This window comes from Mchenga conophoros, linkage group LG19, assembly GCF_057382185.1.
Source record: "Mchenga conophoros isolate Kocher_MC1m ecotype Shallow Benthic linkage group LG19, M_conophoros_male_GT1.1, whole genome shotgun sequence".
Lineage (NCBI taxonomy): Eukaryota > Metazoa > Chordata > Actinopteri > Cichliformes > Cichlidae > Mchenga > Mchenga conophoros.
The window spans coordinates 23,154,405-23,173,108 of NC_140544.1; the positions used below are offsets into that span (position 1 = coordinate 23,154,405).

At 40.9% G+C, this 18,704-nt stretch overlaps 1 protein-coding gene across 5 annotated transcripts in view; it reads left to right on the forward strand.

The window, feature by feature from the left end:
• Nucleotides 1–4,645: 4,645 nt before the first annotated feature.
• LOC146552295 (single-stranded DNA-binding protein 3) overlaps nucleotides 4,646–18,704 on the forward strand; it is a 38,680-nt gene continuing 24,621 nt past the window's right edge. For 2 of the 5 annotated variants that reach the window (XM_085257090.1, XM_085257091.1), the window contains exons 1-4: nucleotides 4,653–4,929; nucleotides 12,224–12,296; nucleotides 13,049–13,110; nucleotides 18,339–18,423. In XM_085257090.1, the coding sequence (XP_085113216.1) occupies nucleotides 4,874–4,929; nucleotides 12,224–12,296; nucleotides 13,049–13,110; nucleotides 18,339–18,423 (276 nt within the window). In that variant the 5' untranslated portion in view covers nucleotides 4,653–4,873. Of the gene's footprint in view, nucleotides 4,930–12,223; nucleotides 12,297–13,048; nucleotides 13,111–18,338; nucleotides 18,424–18,704 lie in introns of all 5 variants that reach the window. The other 3 variants (XM_085257088.1, XM_085257089.1, XM_085257087.1) reach the window with 3 other exon arrangements.

The following is an 18,704-nucleotide window of genomic DNA, read 5'->3' on the forward strand; positions in this document are numbered from 1 at the left end:
GAAAATCTTTTTTTTTCCTGCATTAACTCACAAAGAAAAAGCCTGTTCTGACAAAAGAAAACGGTGGGGAGGGGGGAGGAAGGAAGTGATTGCTAAGTGTTGGAAGGAGTCCCATATCTCTCTTAGAAGCCAATGAGCTCTGATAGAGAAATTCCAACAAACCGACTGATTGGCACCGCAAAGGATGCCATTCAATTAGAAATGAACATGTGAATGGAATGCTTCTGAGAGGGATCTGGAGTGATGAAAAATACAGGTTTGGCATGATTGAGCTCAAACCTGTTTGGGGCTTGCACGTGTGTGTATGTGTGTGTGTGCAATCTCCCTGATAGGATAGGGGCTTCGTTAGGGTAATTACAGCTTTGCTATGTAAATAAGCCTGTCATAGAGGAGAAAGACACACCCACCTCTTTTTCAGACCCAATTAACCTAACTCCCCTGGAGTTTACATACCTAGCGCTCTCCAGAACACACACACGTATACACACAGATAAAATCCATTCCAACACTACTGCGTGCACACTTGTCTACACTTATGTTAAGGGCGAATATAGTTATCGGCGAAGTCTTCCGTGCTCCAAACTTTTCCATTTCACACAGAGCCAGTCCTAGACACCAGGCAACGCAGTATGTGCGTGCGTAAACTTGAGAGCATTTGTGTGTATTCGATCCTGGGCGAAGCAGTAGACTACAGCTAGCCAGGTGATATCTGTATGCATAAGGCATCACCCCAGGCTAACTGGCTGCTGGAGCTGTGGTGAGCAGCATCTATCATCTCAGGCCGCTGATGAATGTCTGTCCTGAATGGCTCTGTGGCGTAGTGAGGGGAGCAGAAAGAGAGAGCACAACATGACTCATGGTGGAAGGAGAAAGGAGGGAGGTGAGGGCTGGTGGTGGTGGGGAAGGGGGGGGGGACAAGGTGGAAAGATGAGGGAGAAGGGCAGAGGGGGAGGAAAAAGGGGAGGAAGACAAAGACGAGGAAAGAGTGGGAGCGATGAAGAACAAAAAGGCAAAAAACACAAAGACAGAGAGGGAAAAGAAAGTGAAAATGCTCAGTGAGACTGCACAAGAATGTAGAGATGCAGATGCATCGGAAGGGGGGGAGTAGAGGAAGTGGCAGAAGAAGGTGAGGGGCGAGGAAGACGCGGAAGGAAGAAGAAGCAGAAGAAGGAACAGAAATAGGAGATGGAATGGAAGGAGGGTGGAGAAGCATGAACAGGAAGAAGTGAAATGGAGGAAGAACAGGAAGGGGGGAGGAGAATGCGAGAGAGACAGAGATAGAGATGAAGGATGTGGGTGCATGGGGAAGAACAGAGGGAGATAGTGGCAAGAAGGCATTAAAGTGGGTCAGAGGAGAGCAGGATGATGTGGAAGAGAAGGAAAGACAGAGAGGAAGATAAAGAGAGAAAGAGAGCATGTTGGGAGAAGCAAGAAAGTGATGGAGAAAGGATGGAGTGGAAAGAAAGGGAGGATAATGGTAGTTCAGATGACAGCAAACCCAATAATGCACCAAATAAAGATTGACATATGTTGTATGGTGCGTGGACTAAATGCAAAAAACACATAAATAAACCCATAATCTCTGCCAAACAGAAGAAAACTTGTCAAACCAGAAAAAAAGTTGTTAAATACAGCTGATCCGTAACAGTAACTGTTTTTATGACATTTCAGCTGCGATGTGATCGGACAATTTATATTTACCATTTTCTGTAAAACATTGCACACCATTGTTGATGCAAGATGTAACATCAGCTTGGTTCCAAATCACCCTGATTTCATTTCATCCAATATTGAATAAAATTATCATATATAGAGGGAAAGCACGACGACAAAAGCCCAACAGCCTTATCTGCATTTGAAACGGAGAGACAGACACACAATACGCAGTGACGCTGCTTGTGTTTATTCTCTGCAAAAGAGGAAGAGCCAGTGTTCCCGGGGATCATTGGGTTCTTGGATCAATATTGGTGCTATGATGAGACAGTGATAGAGTTTGTGGTCTAGAGCTTAAAAGATACCTACACCATCACTTTCTCACTTTCCCCTTCTCTCTCAGAGTTCAGCTGGCTAAATTTGAAAATGCATATTCTTCTTCCTCTTTCGGCTCTCTGTCCACACTTTGACACCCTTCTTTTATAAAGTCATTACCAGAGTAGAAGAATCTGAAAACAACATCTCATTTCAAAGTAGTAGTGCTGAGCAATACAAACTTCGGTATTGATCCGAGTACTGCCAATACCAATACTGATACCGGTACCGATATTTTTAACCTGTTAAGGTAGCTTATGTAGGGCAAAGCAATGTGCTGCGATTCACGAAATGAATCGTCATCAATTTACTTAATTCGGGACACATTTTAATGACCACCGTGATTTACGTGTTCTACAATAATTAGTTAAAACAACAAAAAACACCTTTTAGTTTTTCTTGTATTTTGAAACTGTTTCTTTTTTGGAGACCTGGAATGTAAATGTTGTTCTGTTGTTTAACGGTGCAATAGGTCATAAATCATATTTGGATGCGACAATTATTTAACACAATTCAGTGGGCTACACGCTGAACGTAGTATCGATGCTATCATACTAGTATCTGATACCAATACCAGCGTTGGTATCAGTAGTGTCGATATTTGGAATGATCTGCCCAACTCTAGGAGAAGGAAACTTTTTGAAGACCTTCCCGTGTTTGCACATGAAAGCAGTCTTTAGCTGCTTTATTGCAAACATTACACTGCATGCAAATATGAAACCATTAAGCTTAAGACAAATAGCAGTCCACAGCTAAGTGCCCAGTCATATTTGAGTGAGTTTAAATAGGCTGCAAATAAATGTATTCTTATTGTCAGGGTATACTGTATGTCCCTTGGAAAAATCCCAACACTCTTATGTCTGTTGCATCACTCAGTGTTTCTTTGTTGCTATGTTACATTCACTAGTTCACCGAGGAAAAATGTTTTGGTCATCCATAAAAATGATGGTCCTCGCTAGTGTTTTTTATCTGTTGTTCCTCTGTTCTTTCATATAATGTCTGCTCATCATGAGGTACATGCTCATGTAGAAAAAAAAGGCTTACCACACATACAGAAATATTTCTCTCTCTCTCCCACCCTTCTCTCTCTCTCTCTCTCTAACTCTCACGCATACAGAAATTCGTGCGCCTGCCTCCGCGCATACACACTGCGCCGTGCGCGCAGGCGTGCACGCCCGCAGACAGTCAGCTGTGTCCTTCCCACAGCTAGTAGCACGAAAACAGAACACACTGCCTGTCCCTGCCTTACACACATATACACACACAGACCCATGTGCACACACAAACTCTGAAACAGCCCTCTACACACTCTTAAAGGGACATGACACAAACTAACGCATTATATATCAAGCGCCAGCCCCGTACCTGGATAATCAATTATTTTTTATTAGTATTAATATTATATTAAATTGAAACGAAGCTTGTGTGTCTACAAGCATAAAACAAATATAACTTGGAGCTAGTGAACAGTGATAATTCCTTAATGCTCTCATCCCTGTGTCTTCATAAGATGGTCACTTTTTAATTATTTTATTTTTACTGTATAAACTATAAGCATGTTGATACAAGATCACAGAGATGATCACATTTTACAGTGTGTAAAAAATGTTGCATTAGTGAAATAGTAAGAGTCCTTTGAAATTGAGACAACACGTGTTGCCCCAAATATTCTTTGAATATATAAGAAACTTTTTTTGGCCTTATGATAAGGTTTGTGAATAAAGAGAGATAAAACTGGAAAAAGACTAAACAGATTAGGATAATTTTATCATCTGTATATACAGTGGGTGTATTTGTCTGCTAGTGACGCTAAAACTACTTCTTTATCTTCCAGAACGCATAAAATTGATAATATTTTATACCTCGGGACACTTTAGACACACAATGAGTGAATTATGTGCTTTAAGCAGCTGACCGTACTGATTGCACAACAAAACAAAATTAAAAAGATTAAATTATAGCAGAATAAGAGTTTTCTTCAATTACTTGTGTTCCTACTCCTCCTCCTTTAAGGGCCGTTGAGGTCAGAGAACACTAGTTTGGGAGGCAATAGAGAAGTATTGCATGGAAAATAAAATACAATAAAATAAAAACACTAAAGGCTTCTGATTTGCACTTATATGTCAGCATGATAGCATCTATGAGTAGTGTACGCCGACTGTCCGAAGGCTCAGCAGTCAAAGGTAATAACAGACATCTTTTTCTGTGCGCACAGGACTGGGGTGTCTGGTTGCCCTATACGGTGTCACTGCATGACTGGTGCTATGACTGGCCACAGGGGTAATTTAGAGGTACACAGGTCAACAAGGGTGGGTATTTGGGACTATCAAGCCCCCATCTGCTGTGGCAAAATGAAGCCCTGAATCTTTAGCAGGATACATATTGACATATAATTGCTTAGAAAATGTTTCAAAACACCAAAAGCATTCAATCTGAATAATCTTGTGCTGTATATGAACTCACATGTAATGTAAGGCCTGAATTTGAAGGCCATCAAAAAGAACTTGAACTTCAGCGAAGTCGACAAAAACTGAGTCACTGTGCCTTTAAGAAGCCCCCACCGTCTCGCAACAGGGGGGGCGTGAGCTGAATCCAGGAACAGCGATTGAAAAAAAAAAAAACGCTCCACCAGCGGACTGTTTCAAGTTCCCCCCGGCTGAAACCCTGCCTGATTTGTGGGCAATGTTGGGGATGTAGAAAAAAAGGAAACCGGAGCAAAGAGAGCGCAAGGGAGAGATAGGGAGACAACACTAACTAGGTAGCTATGGAGATAGTAGGTTTTCCTGGTAGCTTTCTTTGACAGGTGTCGAGTGGGATAAAATAAAGTATCAGAACAGCCTCCAAGATGTACGGCAAAGGAAAAGGAGCTGTTGTCCCCTCCGATAGCCAAGCAAGAGAAAAGTAAGTACAATATTGCACTGTCACAACTGAAATCCAGCAAAGAAGTGTGCTAAGGTGGCTCAACTTGCTAACTGATGTGGAGCAGTTCAGTCACTCCAGCGGAGTCACGCATGTTACTGGAGCTCTTTTCTAAAATTTACCGGCTACTTCAAGTGAAAGCTGTGCTACTTTATTCTTCGTGTTTGCCACTTTGTTTGTACTCGTGCCTCTACCTTTCTTCTTATGCATCCTCCCAACTACAGGCATGGCTGCTAAGTTAGCCCAAGTGGCTAGCTGCACTGCCAATTTCACTCTTGTCTTTCTTGTTTTCTCTCAAGTACAAAAAAAGGAAAAAGAGAGAGAAGCGGCAGTTTGAGCAACTAAAGTTGCTCCACTTTTACCTGCAGGGAGTGTTTTCTGCGCGTGCTTCCAGCGATAATGTCTGAACGTGCACTCGGGAGCATTGATGGGGATCCCACGTCCATCTCTTTGCCCCTCGCCCCACAGTGTGAGGAACAATGCATTTGGAGCGACGCCGTGCATTGTAGCTAGCATGCTTTGTGTCGCCTCGCTGAAGCAGCAGGTATAAATAGAATACAGCTGTTTGGGGCTTTGTTAAAAACTAGCAGCGGAACGTGCTCGAGAATTGTTCCAGAAACCCAGACTGGTTACATTGTAGCGATGCCCGTGTTCGGCCAGCGAACAGCCGCTTGCGGTCTCCGCGTAAAGGGGAGCTGCGCCTCCTCTTTAACTTTTGTGGCCCGTGGAGATTTTCTGCAGTCATCCCGAGTTGTGCGAAGCGCCGGCGGGGACAAAGTGCTCACAAAAATGCCGCCGCTTTTTTTTTTTTTTTTTTAAACCGTAGGAGTTCCACATGGGCCTTTTATAGTGGTTGGTTTTTGTTTTGTTGGGAAACTTAGATGGCGTTAGCTGTAGCCCTCCAATCCCTTTGTCTGTGTGCCTCTGTCTCGGTGCCTTGTTGTTCGCTCTGAAGATACGTGCCGCACGTTTAGCAACACTCCTGTGAGTTTCGGAGCTTTCACGTTAGTCTCAAAAAGATTTGTAAAAACCCCATGTGCACTGGTTCCGAAATAGAAGACACGCTTCTCTGCAGTGAACTTCCTTTCCTAAAAGTCACAGCTAGCAAAGCGCATTGGGACATTTATTAAGATTCGTTAAACTTTGGTTAGATTTAACAGTTTGGGAGTGTTGTGCTTTGCAAATGGTCCACAGTGGGGTCGGATTCTCTACGGTTAAATATCCTGCTGAAGAAAAAGGAAGAGGGAAGAGCTTTCACACAGGTCAATGCTTATCGATTCGTCCTCAGAGCGGATGAGTTGGACACATCAGCTCTGACTTGCCGGACCGGTCTGAGCTGAAGTGGGACCAAATTGTGAGACTCGTGTGCATGTTTGCATGAAGATCAGCAGGCGCCACGTTACCCCACACCTTCTATTCTGTCATTTGTGAAGCCATCTGCTTTATTCTTTTCCTCTGTGCGTGGCTTTTACACCTCTTTTCTCCATCTGCCTCCCAACTCTCACTTCCCCATCCACTGCTGCTCCTCAGTCTCTTCATCCCTCACTTCAGTGTTGAATTATTGAGACAGACTGAAGCAGCTGCTCTCAGCTTTGCGTCAGAGTTGAGAGAGACAGAAGAGAAAGAAGGAGACAGAAGACAGGGAGATATGGTGGGCAGGCTCATCCATGTTTAAAGAGGGGGTTTTGTCGGGAGCCTCAGGCAGGATGTCAGGTGTGCCGACCGTGTACATCAGGGAGATTTCTCTCTCTGTGGAAGTGAGTTTATGCACGCGCAGATGTCCCATCTTTAAATGTATAAGAGCGTAGTGGGCAGGGAGGTCAAAGGGCACCTCACATGAAGTGGAAGAAGGAAGAAAAATTTTCTTAAAGCAGGAGAGAGAATACCAACCAAGTAGCGTACGAGTCAAGCTATGTGGAGGCCACACAACCTTAACAATTGGCAGAAAAAGGGTTGCTTCAGTTTTTTAACCTCCCCTGATGAATATAATATCACACACTGCTACTTGACTGCTTCTCTAATCTCCTGTACCACCTGCTGTTCCCTCCACTGTAATACTGGGCATGTTCCCGTTTTTGTTCCAGTCAAAGCCATTTTTTCGTCTCTCCCTTCACTCCACCAACCGCTAGTGGCTCCTCACCTTAAACTTCTCTTTCTTTTTCTATGTCCAAGCTTCTGAGCTTTAATAATGCAGTAGGCCAGGTGCACACACAAGCTGCCCCTTCTTGCAGCCCACATACAAAAAACCCCACACACATACACACCACACATAAAAAATTCATTGAAGGCCTCTTGGGGGGCATCTGCATCGTGAACCTCCCATCCCCAGATGTAACACCAAGTCCTTACCCGTTTCCTTCCAGTCAAAACTCCTGTGTAAGGATGCACATGTATTGAGGAAGCCTGTAAGCCTGCAGTGTGCAGGGACATGCAGACAGTATCAATATTTGAAGCACTTGCTGTATCCTGAAAGCTTCCTGTGAGCTTTTGCCAGGCATTTCAAAAATATTTAAAACTGGTTTTAAATCCAAGGAATCTGCGGGTGTTGAGGTGCAGAGGTAGAAAGCTCTATGATGCATAGCATGTGTGTGTGCGTTGTAGGTGCTTGTGTGTGGCTCAATGCTAGACTGACCTGCAAGTGGCAGTGACTTACACTCTACACCAGCGGTCACAGAGAGCTCTGTGACCTACAAATTGCTAGGAGCCTCAGAAAGTGGTCAGATTCCCCTGGCTAAAGTGGTCAAGTGTTCGCGTGTGTTTGTTTCAGCAGAAGTGCAGCCTTTAGCCTCATAAGAGCATTGGTTATTTGTACAACAACTAATCTGCCACGCTGTCTGTTTTGAATTAAGTGGTTGCACTCAGGATGGTTTCTTCCTTTTGAAATATCAGTGCACTATGAGAGATTTATTTATCATGGAATATAATAAAAAATATGAATTCTTCTGCGAAGAAGTCAAGGCCAGTTGTGCTTTGTTTGTTTGTTCATCGATATGTCTGCCTGTTCATTTATGTGCTCTTATCTCTGTGACTATCTGCAACAGGGAAACACCCTCGGTTATTTATTACCTTCCAAGCAGGTCAGCCCACTGTACATACGCAGAGAAAGCAGCACTTTGGAACTGTTATCTCTTTCCGCATGAAGTGCAGGACTACTAATGATACATGTTCAACCTGGACTGACCCATTGATAGTTTAGCCTTATGTAACACATGTGTCATTATTGTTGACTGAAAACCGTGTCTGCAGCTGGGATGTGTGTTTACAAAGAAACTTTCAGTTTCTGTTCTCTCTTGGTCTCGCACTCTTAACTTTTAAGACAAGTTGGGTAGTTGCAAAATGTTTCTTTTATTGAAATTCCCGCCTAGACAGATCACTTAAATCTATTCAAAGTAGCAACCAATAGGAATGTACCAGTTTATTGTCGGCTAATGTTACTGCCATTGGTTAGACTCCATTTATAGTTTTCTGTATCTGGGATCCAGGTTTATTAGTTACAAACACAATTTGAGCTCATTCAAAATCGGTTGACAACTTTATGATTAATACGCAGATCTTTGCTTACCTGACACAAAGGGTACAGTGGAAAATTACAAAAACAAATCTGTTTCCACTACTGTCTAAATTATTTCAATCATTAGTTCTGGCCCAGAATTTCCAACTTGTTGCAGCGCTAGTATACAGTGCATATTATATTATTAAGCTCAGGTCAAGAGGACAGAAGGTTGTGCACCTCATGTCGACCCACTTGAATGCCAACGACGCATAGCGGCATGCAGGACTCTAAGGTGGCTTACAGTCTCTATAGGCTTATACATACATTGTGTGAGCAGTCTTGGAAGTTTGCAGGTTTTGAGTCCAACAATGTTGGTGAACGGGTGTATTGATGGTTATATACATGTGTATATATGTATGAAATATATGAATGACACTCAGAGCTGGTCATGGATGATGATGAATTTGCCACCTTCAGTTTGATATCTTGTGTTAAATCATACACATAATGTGTTCTGCTTAACTTTTAAGAAACATGCATTAAAATCCGCTCACTAGCCCCGTAAATGTCTTCTGCCTGTTTTCTCTCGTGAAGGACAAGGTTTGAACATGTAGGGACTAACATCACTGCTGTTACTGTCTATTTGCCTATTCATATCTTTCACCGACTACATTTGCATACTAACAATGCATATTTTAAACATTTGCATACCATTTGTAGTAAGTACAGGTCAGTCACAGATCATATCTCTTAACGTAACCCATGGCAGTTTTTTTTTTTCCATTTCTGTTATTAAGCCTTGAACCTCACAGAGAATTTGTTCATTGCTTTACTATCTGGATGTTTATTTTAAGCGCATTTATTAAATTTTTTTTCCTTCAGTACAGGTTATTAGTTTAAAGAACAATGCTCTACATGATTGTGTTTATAGCCTGGGATGATTTGCAAAACATACTCCTAAAAGAGACAAGAATAAGGAAACAAGTGCAGTTTAACATCCCCATAGCTAACACTGGATAATTCTGAATACTAGCACAATGGCAGTTGAACCAACTTCATACTTTTATTGAGCTTCTAAACATTTTTTTGAAATCAAGTTGGATGATTTTGATATTTAGAATGGAAAAACTAAATGTAAACAGGGTTGTAAAAACCTACAGTTTTCCGAGGGATGTCCACGAGGGCAGTCGCATGCCCTGGAACGGGACTGGGGTGAGGCCCTCTGTCATCTCCAGACACAAGCAGCTGGAGGCAACTGCTAGTGATCCTTCCACAGGTTCACCTAAGGAAGTCTTGTTACAGCAAGTAATTCTTTTACTTTTAAGTAAGAACAGTAATCTGGGGGTTTGACAAAACATGTACTGGAGCTCAAGCTAGTTGCTTCAAGCTATTTCTAGAAGTCCTTGCTTAAACCTTTTTTGCATGTCTGTCTGCAGCGTCAGAAAGCAGGTGAGACACTTGCACACATTTAGACATGAAGTACAGGCAGCTGTGCTACATGTAAATGTATAGTAAATAGTTGGACAGGATCAGTTAGCAAATATTTGTTACTTCACTTAAAACAGGTGAGCTGTCACATAAAATTGACCTTTATCCCAATGACAGAAATTTGGAGTTAATTGTTATACTTGTTTTGACTGTTAATCTAAAGATTTCAGATTGACTTCAATTAAAAAAACAAACAAATTTCATAAAAATAATATTATGTTGATGGAGTGAAGTTTAAAACAAGCCAGCACTTGACTAATGTACAGCATGCACTCATCAGCTTTATTGATTGGTTAATAGAAAATCAGAAAACTGTGATATAAACCCACCATAACTATCCCCAAATCACAGGGTCGCGCCATCAGGCGTCCTGATTAGTCAGAATAAATTTTACATTTACCAGATTGTGACCAAGAGATGACGCGTCAAGCCTAAACATTTGAGAACATTTGACAAATGATTTCTGAGCCTCCAGTCGATGGTCCTAATAATAGTGGTGGATTAATTTTCTTTTTATAGACACACCCCAAGGTTTAATCTTAGTCCATATGCACTTCAGGACCACAGCTATGCACAAACCTAAGGGTAATTTGAGTATTTGCAACCTCGGCGGTTATTAAACTGTCTTTATCCATTTTATTTTCATTGAATGCTGATAGAACTTCCTCTTTAGCATCTTCTTAAGAGACTTAAATGCATTAAATATGTTTTAATAGATATTTCATCTTATGAAAAAGTAACTTTGGAAACGAAGACAGAATTGGGGAAAAAAAAAGCTGTCAGTGGTTGAAAACAAACTGAACAACATCCTAATTATCTCAAAATCATGTGTCATTGATCAGTTCATCGACTAATGATAGGGACTATGACACTAAGCTACTGTCCTTCTCATTAGGACCTTATTGGGCTGTCAGAGGACTGTCTGCTCTGGGCATACGGGGCACTGTCATATCCACACTGCTGGTCGATTGATGGTCCATTAACAGCCTATTAAACATGACTAAGTGAAGGAGTTAGGAGTACAATGTTGGGCCAATGGGGGTTTCCCACTCCACAGCATGGATGTCTGTCTGTTAATAGACCCTGGTGGATTGCCATTTTCAAATGTTGCTGGCCTGTTATAATAGCAGCGATTTTGAAAAGTTTGACAAGAGCTTTTAAAATATGGTTGGAACGATTGGGAATGCCTGTCATGTGCAGCTATTTCTGCTGGTATGTGGTGCTTTGAATAGAAGCGTATTCTTCAAAGAGTCTGACTGTCTTTAGGTTTTGTTGTGATTAAAGGAGTTTGGATAATTAGGCTTAATAAAATGCACAGAAGCAGTAAAGTATAGCAAACTATACAGACCACCTGGAGTCCCAGAATGTTTAAGTGAGATTTATGGTCTAGGAGAACAGAGGCGCTGTAGAGCTTTAGTCACAGGAGCTTTTGTTTTTCTTCAGTGACTTTACAGCCATCCCGAAATAAAGTGAAGATAACAATACGGAGGAGCTCCAAGTCTCCGGAACTTTGAGCTCAAGGAACTAATGTCCAGGAAGTGTTTAAGGAACTGAAGGTTCATTTTGCCCCTTTTGTTTTTACTGTAGTGTAAAGACCCATAAAGACGAATCAAATTAATCACCAAGTGAGGAGGTGATGAGGTTATGACAAAATGTCCAGATGCTTTAGCAAGGCCATATGCATTACTTTAAAAAAATCACTACTATAAGTTTTTATTATTTATTTAATAATTAAAAAAAATCCAAATAGAAGAGTCAAATCCACCTAAGTTAAATTGTAAATGTACAGCAGTGTTATGAGTATGCATGTATGCATAGTATGGAGTGTAATACTGGGATATTTACTTGTATTAATAGAACTATTCACTGTAATGAAAAGAACTATAATAACACAAGCAAAATCTTAGGTTGGTCATTGTAAGTCCAGTCTTCTGTTGCTGCATGATGTTATAGGTTAGCCTGATGGCTGAACGTTTGAACCTTTGTCTGAACTTTCAGAAAGTACTTCCTGTTTAACCCTAACAATATCTGACTGACATTTAGTTAACCCAACTTCTCTGTTGATTGAGGAAAGTTCTAAATGACTTCACCCTCCCTGACTTTTTTTATTTTTCCCACTCTTGCCACTTCCTGATAATAGTTTGTTCCTTCTTCACAGTTGAACAGTCGTTGATCTGTTGATACATAATCTTCATTCTTTTTGTCTAATTTGTTAAAAATGCAAGACAAAGACAGAGGAGTTTGACATTAATGTTGAAAAATATCACTAATTTTTCTTTTTCTTTTACATTTCAGGTTGGCGTTATATGTGTACGAATACCTGCTACATGTGGGAGCACAGAAATCAGCACAGACCTTCCTGTCTGAGGTAAGACGGCAGCCATGACATCGACTTTTTTATGCTGTACCGAGCCCGGTCGGTTTAGAAATGCCTTCGTTCTTTGCATCTTTCCTGAAAATCACCCTTATAGTTTAACCTTACCAACTCCTGTTCAAGTACATGTTACCAGAAACATTGGCCTTGGTTACTAATGAATGGAAAACGGCTTCCTGCATTACCAAGCTTTACACGATAGATCCCTCCTGTAGCTCGTGTTATAGCAGCTTGTACCCTCTCAGGCATACATCGTCAGTGCAAACATGCTAAACATGATTACAGGGTGCAAGGTGTTGCATAAATTTTTCATAAGGAAATCCTATAACGTTACACCGGATCATGCTCACTGTCCAACCAGGGGATCTTAGTGAACCGGTGAAGTAATGTTATTTCTAGCCGTTTATAGGCAGTGTATTGTAAACTGCATTGTCTCAAGTCTGCTGACAGCCCATTTGGGTGTAAGGAAGTAAATTAATAAGCTATACTCTAGATGATGATTGTACTTTACATTAAAAAGAGGAACAGTAGAGGGCTAATAGAAGAAAGATAGTCGGGAAGAGGGTGATGCACAGAGCCAGAAGGATGCCGATCTTCACATTCGATACCAGTGACAGTTTGAGACTAACTGATTATGTGTTCTTAACCTCGGACCTGCAGACATAATCCTCCCTCTCTAGTGGCCATAAGTGACCTCTTTTCTTCTGGCTTCCTTTTCCTTTCCCTTTTTCTTTTCCTTCTCTCAGATTCGATGGGAGAAGAATATTACATTAGGCGAGCCCCCCGGATTCCTCCATTCATGGTGGTGGTAAGCGATCTATTCAGTTGTTCTATTATTAGCAGAGCCTTTTTGCTTTTTATTCTTGTTTATTTCGAGTGAGTATGTGGATTTTTACTTGCGTAAACACATTTTACAGTGTGCATCTTAAACTGTGTATCCCCCCTCCAATAAATCACTACTGTTATGTGAACAAACAGCTGTAATCCAGGTTTGAGAATAATAAACTCAACACATAAATCAGTACATGCAACCATTCAAAAGTTAAGGTGCTTGGGAAATGCCACTTTTTAATTTAATTAAGGGTACTTGCCCATATTCATGATTTAAAGTGACTCTCAGAGGTGGGAGGTCTGACAGAGTCTCACCCTTGGGGTTGACCAGACTCACCGAGGGCGTGACCCCCTCCCTTCCTGTCTTCTCGCCTCTCCCCTCCTCCAGCTCTCCAACCTTCACCCCCGATTCTGAAACAATAGATCCAGATGGTTAGGGAATGGACCCCCCCCCCCCCCCCCTCCCTTCCCCCTCCTCACCCTCTCGTCAACCTTTGTAGCCCCCCCACCTCCCACTTTTTTCCCCTTTGTTCACATGGGAGAGGGATTCTTGGTAGATTAACCCTTTGCATTCCAGCTTCCTTTGTGTACAGCCTCCCCCAACCCCTACCTCCACCCCCCAATCATTTCTCCCCAGGGCTAAGATTTAACCTTTAGGGTCAATACCTTACGAACTGATCAGCAGTTTCACTTGTTTTGAGGGATTGCCCTCATCCTGTGGTTCACATTTACGGGTAGAACCATGTTTGTTTTACTGTAAAACCCACATTTAACAGCATTTTTTTTTCTTTCTTTCTACCACATATTTAAACTTGGATGGAAATATTTAAGCCTGTTATTGGTATGTGGGTTTCCTGTGGATGCAGAGTCCCCTCCATTGTGTCCGTTTGTAGTTAAGACTACTGAGAATTGAGGCTACACTTAAACAGATCTTAAGCTTATGTAGCTAAAAAGAAACTGAGCAAAAGCTAAATCGTTGAAAATCTAAACTAAAAATTAAGCTGCTGAATTGTCTTAATACACTGAAACAGTAGCAGACAAGGAGTATTTTATTTTTCTAAAAGTCAGCACACCTAATGACCAAAACCACAGAAGAATACAATTTATTTTCATTTTTTTCATACTTCTTCACATTCTTGGCATATGAAACCATTTAGCTTTCACTTAAGACTTTGAAATCTGTTCAGTATAAGCTTTTAAATGATTCCTGGAAATGACTGGAGAATAGTTAAAATCATGCGTTTTAATGGGGATTTAAAATATGAGAGGAGTTGGCAGGTGTTTGGAGGAGTACTGACTAGTACCTGAATCACGTCTTTTAACGGGAAGATGTTATTTTCTTACCTCCTCTTAATAAAAGTTTAGCATAGAGAGTGAACAACAGTGTTATAAGAGTGAGTTATTGAGCACTGATGCTATTGAACCAGCTGTAAAAACAGCACACACACAGCTGAGTAGCTGATGCTTGGTTTGGACAGAACCACACCAAGAAGTTGATAAAAATGATGAGCAGTACCTGGTGATGTCACCACTGAGGAAGCTCTTGTATTGAGTTCACAGGTGGCCAAAAGTTTATTTGGATGAATGGGAAGTTTTATCGTCTCCTTGTGTTTAACAAGGAGAATTCATAGTAGAGATGGACCGATCCGATATTACGTATCGGTATCGGTCCGATACTGACCTAAATTACTGGATCGGATATCGGAGAAAAATAAAAAATGTAATCCGATCCATTAAATATCACGAAAGCACCTCACAAAACTTGCAACACGCCGTAACTCACCTCAGAACGTTAGAACGTCGGAGCAGTATGCATCACGTGATAGAGCGGCTGTGGCATGCGGGACCTGTCGGTGGTCTGGATAGCATTTGGAGCTTCGCTAGCAACCCGGCATTTCATCTCCGACAAAGTTATCCCGAGAGAAGTAAAGCAAGTGTGTAAGTCCATCTCTGAATGTTTGTAAAGCATTCCTGCGTTAAGCTTAACAAACGATATATGGAGCGACTGCCTCTTCTTGCTGCTACTTCAATCATGAAACTGCTTAATGATCAGCTGATCGGCTTTTCTGTCGCGACTCCGTCTCTCTTGTTTGCTTTTGGCCCACTTTGCACCAGAAAGAGGAAACCAGCGGCTGAACAACAGCAGCACGTTTAAGCTTGATCAGCTGTTGTTCGAATGTATTTAATATTACTTTCTACTCGAGGATCTTTTTCTACGTAGCTGATGCTGGTAACTGTGCAGGGGCGGATCTAGCAAAGTTTAGCCAGGGGGGCCGATAGGGCATTAACAGGGAAAAGGGGGCACAAAGACATACTTTTCTTTCTTATTCTCATTTAAAATGTCTAGCTTTTAATAAATAATTATCTGACACCGAAAGTTTTAATTTGATGTAAAATGAATAGAAGTCAATTACTGTATATAGTGACTATTAAGTCTAATATACCCTAGTAAGCTATAGTACCTTTTCCTTTGGGAAGGTACCATCTGTGCAGTCTGCAATTTTGTTGAAGAAAGATGTTGAATCTATTTAATATTTCTTGAAAAATAATTGATTTCTGTGCATTTCTTTTCACACTGCATCAAATTAAGGTTGATTACGTCGATTAAGCATCATGAGGTGGAGCGTGAGGGGTGGTTCCCTATTTTTTATTTATTTATTTTTGTTGTTGCTGGGAGTTGGAACCCTATTAGTTAGGTTGCTTAATATTTACGCTAAGTACTCTTTAAAATACCAGAATAGGGAGGATGGTGTAGGTTTAAGTCTATTAGATTGATCAGTATTGCTGAACTATGAAATATTTTTTTTTGCATACAGGTATAACAGAATAGCTTTAGTGTAGTTGTTGTTTTAAACTTGAGTATGAACTTATACAAAATGCAGCAAGATATTTAAAAAAAACAGTTTTGTTGATTAAAAAACACTATATCGGATTCATATCGGTATCGGCAGATATCCAAATTTATGATATCGGTATCGGTATCGGACATAAAAAAGTGGTATCGTGCCATCTCTAATTCATAGCTGTGGACAGTTCATCCTCATCAAAGGAGGAATTTCAACAATTGATCACGGTCACCAGAACAGCTAGCAGTGTCATCCGACATCATGACGACTGTTTACACTCAGTGGTTGTTGTGAGATACAACAAAAATAAATCAGAATATGTGTTCAAAGTGACAAACCCCCTATACCCCCCAGGGTGTAGTTTACATATGAAAATGTTGACAATTGTGAACATCCCGAACATTTAAAAAGAAAAACAATATTCAGTGCAGGGCCACACAAAGAACAAAGCAACATATTAAAAAAATTCTGAAAATGTCAAAGTACAGCATTTGCCAACCTTTCATACAAAGGCGACTCTGCTCCGTGAATCTTTGTAGAGCCTATGATGTAACCTATGTGGCCAACGCCATTGCCAGCATTCATGCTTTTGCGCAGTGTTAATTGTGTTGTGTCCCAGCATTTTATGCGGTGCCAGCCACGATACAAACAAATAAAATCCTGAGGCTTTTCCCCTCCTGCCTACCCGGGCTTTGGTGTGGTCAGTTTTTGTTGTCGTTGGTTTTGTTTGGGTTTTTTCAGAAGCAAACATATTTGCCCCTCAGATTTTTCCACTTCTTTGTACATTCCCTCATGTTCGTTCCGATAGATTCAGCAAGCTCCCTGCCGCAATTTGCTGACTTCTGTGAGTCCTCAAATTGAGGCTATGGTTATGCTTCCCCATATTTAGGTGATAATTGTTATTCTCTCACTGATGCATTCAAAAACTGGTACTGATCGGGCCAATCACAATAGCTGCAGACTGCATTTATGTGCCATGTAGTTACATTTCCAGGTGCACATCAGGTTACAGGAGACGTTTGTGGCGCCGTCAACAATAAGAGTCCAAGGACATGTTGTAATAAAAAGCAAATGAAAGTAGAGAATAATAATTTGAAAGCATGCAAGGCAGTATGAATCTAAAAAAAAGTTAGATTTGTTATTTAGTTAAAAACTTTGTTTCAGAAGGTTCTGAAAGGTGTAATAAAATAAGCATGATGCTGTGTTATGTAAACATTCAAGAAGTGCATCTTTTTGAGATCAATTTTTTTTTTTTTAAGTTTTATTGCACACTTGAGCTTTCAACTTAGTGCTGTTAGGTGCATTTTTTCCCCAACTTTTACCAGCACTTGCTTCTTCCAGAGTTTGCTGATACAGGTATCGCAATGCCCACAAAAACCCGCCTCCTCTCAGTCAGACTCATGCACTGCAGCTGAATAATACAGGCTTATTTTTATTTTTTAATACAAATCAGACATCTTATGCCCTCAGTGTTGCGGCGACTTGTCCGCCCCTGGTATTGAAAATAATGTGGAATTATATTTTCTAAGGCATTCAAAGTTATGAATTCCAGTGTAATGGAAGGAATTTCCCCACTTTTGGGATTATTAGAGTATATCTTAAACAAATCAGGGGTTGTTTTTTTTTTTTTTTTATATATACGAATGTCTCTCTCCTCTGAGTTCATCTTGTCATTGTTTAAGCTGTTAGTAAAATAATCAGAGCAAATGAAAAAACATATGTGCTGCTTTGTAGCTTATGTGATCATTCTGACCTTCTAAAGATAGGCCACTAAGTTAGGATAAGCCAGCTTTTGGGATCAACATAATCTACTCCATTCTACTCATTTTGCTCAAATACAGGAGCTCATTATTGAACTATCCGAAACCTTCATAAATGTCTCATATGAAGGCAAGACTGTATGAAACGCACAAAAAAAATCCGCTTGGAAGTCTTAGTTTAGTCTTAGATGGGTAGCACACAGGCTGTTTGCATTCCCTGTTCTACTTATCATGCCCAAACACACTGACAAAGAAACTTTATGAATAGTTGGGTCCACTCTTGGTACGAGTCAGTGGAACAGTTACAGTGTAGGGACAGGAAATGGATGGAGGTAAAGAGGTCTGCACAAGTATGGTAATGCAAGTGTGTGCGTATGTGTGTATTCTGAGTGAGTGAGAGGTTGATTGAGGAGGCGACACTGGCATTGTGTCCCTCTTCCAATGATGCTCAAGTGTGTAAGAGGTGGTTTAAGAGCGCCAGGGAGATAGTGAGAGTGTGTGAATGGGTTATGAATAGCTGTTACACATTGGCTTGTATTGCTCTGTTTGCTAACCTTTGAACTGCACCCCCCCCCCCCCCCCTCCCTCTTTCATTTCAGCGTATTCTGGGATTTGTATTGTGCAGCTCCAGACCGAAGAGAGACGTGTGAACACTCCAGTGAGGCAAAGGCCTTCCACGACTATGTAAGTGACAGACTGGCTTTTCTAACACTTAAAAGGAAACAATTAACACTTACTGTTAATCCTTTTTTTTTTTTTTTTTGCCTGTTCTTTTATGTATGTCTGCCAAGACAAACACTATATTTCAGTCACAAGTTCAAGTTTCTAGAGGAGTCGAATACTGGCTGACTGGATTAAAAAGAAGAAAAAAAACGTGGTCCATATGAGACACTTCTGCTAACCAGAAGTAAAGTTCTAACTAACGGTCGTTTAACAATTCATTGATACATTCTTTTCTTGATTAG